The sequence below is a fragment of the Pterocles gutturalis genome, unplaced genomic scaffold (assembly GCF_000699245.1).
Source record: "Pterocles gutturalis isolate BGI_N339 unplaced genomic scaffold, ASM69924v1 scaffold27307, whole genome shotgun sequence".
In the NCBI taxonomy this organism is placed as follows: Eukaryota; Metazoa; Chordata; class Aves; order Pterocliformes; family Pteroclidae; genus Pterocles; species Pterocles gutturalis.
This window is the reverse complement of record NW_010111070.1, coordinates 377-4,558: the sequence shown is the minus strand read 5'-3', so window position 1 is coordinate 4,558 and position 4,182 is coordinate 377. Positions and strand designations below refer to the sequence as shown.

At 60.8% G+C, this 4,182-nt stretch overlaps 1 protein-coding gene across 1 annotated transcript in view; it reads right to left on the bottom strand.

Moving 5' to 3' along the window:
* TRIM47 (tripartite motif containing 47) overlaps nucleotides 1-3,182 on the bottom strand; it is a gene marked incomplete at its 5' end in the record, with an annotated part of 4,218 nt that extends 1,036 nt beyond the window's left edge. Inside the window, 4 exons of the mRNA XM_010073638.1 lie at nucleotides 826-900; nucleotides 1,568-1,763; nucleotides 2,327-2,557; nucleotides 3,087-3,182. Of these exons, the coding sequence (XP_010071940.1) occupies nucleotides 826-900; nucleotides 1,568-1,763; nucleotides 2,327-2,557; nucleotides 3,087-3,182 (598 nt within the window). The remainder of the gene's footprint in view (nucleotides 1-825; nucleotides 901-1,567; nucleotides 1,764-2,326; nucleotides 2,558-3,086) is intronic.
* Nucleotides 3,183-4,182: the final 1,000 nt, after the last annotated feature.

Genomic DNA, 4,182 nt, shown 5'->3' with positions numbered 1-4,182 from the left:
AGGAGCACCACGGCTAAAACCCAGCTGCTCCTTGCAGCCGGCTTCCGCTGCCCTGTGGCTCCCACGGGAGCAGAGGCAGCCCCAGTGCATGGCCCACGTGAGAACTGCCGCTGGATCCTGGACAGCGGGGATGCCCAGCAGGAACAGCCCCGGACATGTGTCGCTGTCAACCACATTGCAGGTCTGAACCCATGGTGTGTCCAAACCCTCCAGCTTGAGCCCCAGCTCTGCTGCCTGGCTCCTGGTGGGGTGCACCCGTGCTGACGAGGCAGATTTTGTCCCCTATGGACATCTCAGTAGGTGACCCCACATCCCCTGTAAGGCTGTGGGGTGAAGTGTGGGGTGCTGGAGCCCAAGCCCAGCCCTGCACCCTCCATCCTCAGCCCCTTCTGCCCCCCTGTCTCTGTCCAGCCACTGAATTATCCCTCTGCTTGCTGCCACTGAAGCTGACCCTTGTCAGACCGCTGCTCTGCAGCAAACAAGGCAGATGCACAAACTCTGATCTAATTTAACGGAGGATGCAATTCATCAAGGGCTGGAAGGCAGCAGAAATTACACCATCTGCCTGCAGCCCACCCGGCAGCTGGTCCAGCAGAACCACAGACAAGGGAAAAAAAAAATCACCTAAACAGATTAGGACTGCTATCAGGAAAGCAAGGAGGCTTCCTCGTTAGCTGAGCAATATTTCCTCTGGCAGCGCTCCTGCCAGCCATCAGCTCAGGACCAGTGCCGGCCAGGCAAGCGGGAAGGAGCCGGCCGGCCGGGAGAGAGGAAAGGGAAGATGGACCTTAGCAACAACTGTCAAAGCAAAAGTCCCTCGCTTACATTTCAGGAAGTAATCGCGGCTCTCCAGGCAGGCGGGATTGTTTGACTTCTCTGGAAACCGGGACTCAGCTGGCGCTGCAGAGACAGGGACAGAAGGGTTTGCCATCAGCAAAGGAACCGATGCCACAAACAGAGGTGCCACCGAAGCATCGCCCCCCACCCGACACCCTGGTGGTACCCAGCTGCTGCGGCCCCCGAGCCCCTGCTGGTATCCCCAGCACATCCCTGCCGGCTCAGACACCGGAAAGGACAGATGCCACCTTTGCGGCAAGGGGCAAGGAACCAGCTGCAATTCCCACAGGCATCCCAGAAAATGAGAGAGGAGAGAGCTCAGGCTAAACGAGAGAGCGCAGGAGAAAGCTGCCGCAGCAGCTCTAACCCTGGCGGGTCTGGGAGACCGCAGCCTGCCCCATGAAGGGGACCGTCTGTGCTGGGATGAAAGAGTCCCCTTTCATGGGAGGCCACTTTGGCCCCTTGCCCCCTCCCTCAGGGCCCTGCCTAACTCCCAAGCTGTTTGTTGCTTCTCCAGTCTCCGGTCTCCGTGGAAAAATTCATAAAACCTCAAGGACGAGGCGTAACCCCAGCCAGGGATTGTGCAACGTGCAGCACAAGCGTGCCGGGCTGGTGGGAGAGGGGCCAGCGCTCACAGGAGCCACGGAGCCTCTGGGTACCTCCCACCTGCGCGGGGAGGATGGAGGGTGATGGGGTGGCCTCCGGGCAGAGGGGCTGGGGGAACACAAACCTTCCTCCACCTCCTGGAAACTCAGCCCATCCACTCCCTTCCCCTGCAGGCGGTCCCACTGGTTTTTGCAGGCGGCGGACAGCACATCCTTCACGGCGCCCACGGCTTGGGTGCATTTGGTGAAGTTCAGCTCGTTCGGGAAGCTTGGAGTCGGGGAGAGGGTTTCTTCCATGGCTACTTTTAAGGCTTGAAATTCCTGAGCCAAAAAGTTTCAAGAAGTTTCAAACAAGCCGAAGCTGTGTCTTGTTCCGCAACCCCACCCTGCCCCGGAGGATTTGGGAACTGGCAGCTCACAGGACTTGGCCCCAGGACAGCTGGGGGTTAGGGAGGAGCGCGCTGTCCCGGCCGTGCGCTCCTGGCGCCTTCTCTTCGCTCCCTTTTTTCAAGCCTGGACCCAGCCTGTGCTCATCTCATGTGGGGCAGCATCCCCTCCCAGAAAGGGCTCCTCTCGCTGGGCTGCCGGGGAGGAGGGATGCTGGATGGCAGCAGTGGGGCCACCCAACCGCTCGCTCTCTGCCCCCGCCCTGATGGAGGGGATGGAGGTGGGGGTAACAGCCGGGATGGAGGTGGGGGTGATGGAAGAGAAAGTCTTGGCCGCCCTGTCCCCCTGGGAGTGGGGAGGGGACGGTGCCAACAGAAGCGAGACTCTGCAGCCCTCACGTCCCAGGGCTCCTGGCACCCAGCTCCACACGAAACGGGACAAAACCCCAAATGACAACATCATCGGCTCCTTCTCCTCACCCCATCCCACCCAGGTACCTGAAGGAAGTAGATGGTGTCAGTGCTGGGGACGTTCTCCAGGTTTTGCTTGCACTGGGCCAGCTTGGCTCGCCTCTCCTCCTTCCAGCGGAGATCAGCCTCGGCCTCCCCCAGCATGGAGCGCTCCCCGTCCTCGATGAAACCCGCCACTTCCTTCTGGAAGGTCGCCAGGGCCTCGGAGGCTTCTGCAAAGAGCTTCTCGACTCTTTCCTTCTCCTTCGTGGCAGCGCCCTGAGCGCAGGGAGAGGGGTGGGGGTCACCTCCCGCAGGTGAGGGGCGGGAGAGCACCTTGTCCCCAGCCCAGCACCCTGTCCCCAGCTCCGTGGGGTCCCCCTGACACCCCAAGAGCTTGGAGCACTTCACAGCCCAGGTGTCCAGGGACCTGGCTGGGCACAGCCGCTTACTGCTCCACCATGTCCCACGTCCCCGGGCAGTGAAGTGACGTGTTTGCACAAGGACCAAAGGGGACCAAACCCCCCGTGAGCCTGGGGACAGAAGGTGCAAGAGCCAGCGGATGCCCTGGCACAGTCCTTGTCCTGTTCCTCCTTCCAGGTTGCAAACAAAAGCAACCAGAGATGCCATGAGAGTCAGCAGAGACGAGAAACAAGGACCCTCAGGGATCCCTGCCAGGGTCACCGGTGTTTTGCTCCCCTGTCACCACCACCTCTCCACCCTGCAGGCCCCAAAAGCTCGTGGCCCCTTCGCCCCCACTCCCCAGCCCAGCAGAGCTGCGCTAACGGAGCAAAGCCATCGCTGTCACCTTAATGAGTGCCACCATCTTCTTCGCCTGTGCAATGGTGACCGCCAGCTCCTCCAGCTCATTCTCCACATCGCTGAGGAATTTGGCTTGTTGGGCCTGCGGAGACGAGGGACAAATGCTGAGCTCTGCCTGCTCCGCTCCCGGAGGCAGGGGGGCACGGGGAGCCCAGCCTCTCCCCAAGTTCAACTCCAGCCCCCTCCCTGACTGTGACCTTGCCGTCAGGCTTCGGGTGAAGGGCGCATGGGGAATCACCAGTTGTTTTCCTGTTTTCCTCCCCTGCAACACCCAACCTGCAGGCATCCCTTCTTGCTCGGTTGGAAAACTAAAGGAGCAGCCGGGCTGCAAAGGGCCGTACCCCAGAAGCTGTGGATGCCCCATCCCTGGAGGGGTTCAAGGCCAGGCTGGATGAGGCTTTGGGCAACCTGGGCTAGTGGGAGGTGTCCCTGCCCATGGCAGGGGGTGGCACTGGATGGGCTTTAAGGTCCCTTCCAACCCAAACCAGTCTGTGATTCTGTGATTCTATGATCTCCATGCTCCCCACCCTGGTCCCAGCATAAACCAAACAAAAAAGGAATTTGAAAGCAAAACCAGGAGACAGCAATTGCAGCAAGCACGGCTAAGCCGCATGCTGTTAGCGCGCACCCCAAGGCTCAGAAAAATCTGCCTGGGGTTGGTGCAGAAACTGAAAGGCAGACCCAGAGCACTCGGAAATGCAGCGCTGAGTCTCCTGGGCATTCCTCGTTAGGAGCAAAGCAAACGAGCTCAGGAGCACGGGGCGCTGCGTGGCTGCAGAGGAAGCACCGTCCGAACGCAGAGTTTCCTGACGCACTATTGTTAGCGCCAGCATTGCCCGGCACGAGGACAGGTCCCTCGGGAGCCAGGAGGGCACTGCACTCCCCAACTGGGGCACCATCCCCCCCAGATGCTCAGCCCCCTGCGACACTCATGCCTGGCGAGGGGGGACAGGCGCTTTCCCTGTACCCCCTCCCCACCCCGCAGCACTGGGGCGGTGGCAGAGGCCACGCAGGCGATGTTAAACAGCTCCGCAGGGCTGGGATCACACGCGCTTTTTATTTTAAGGCACCCGATGACTAAT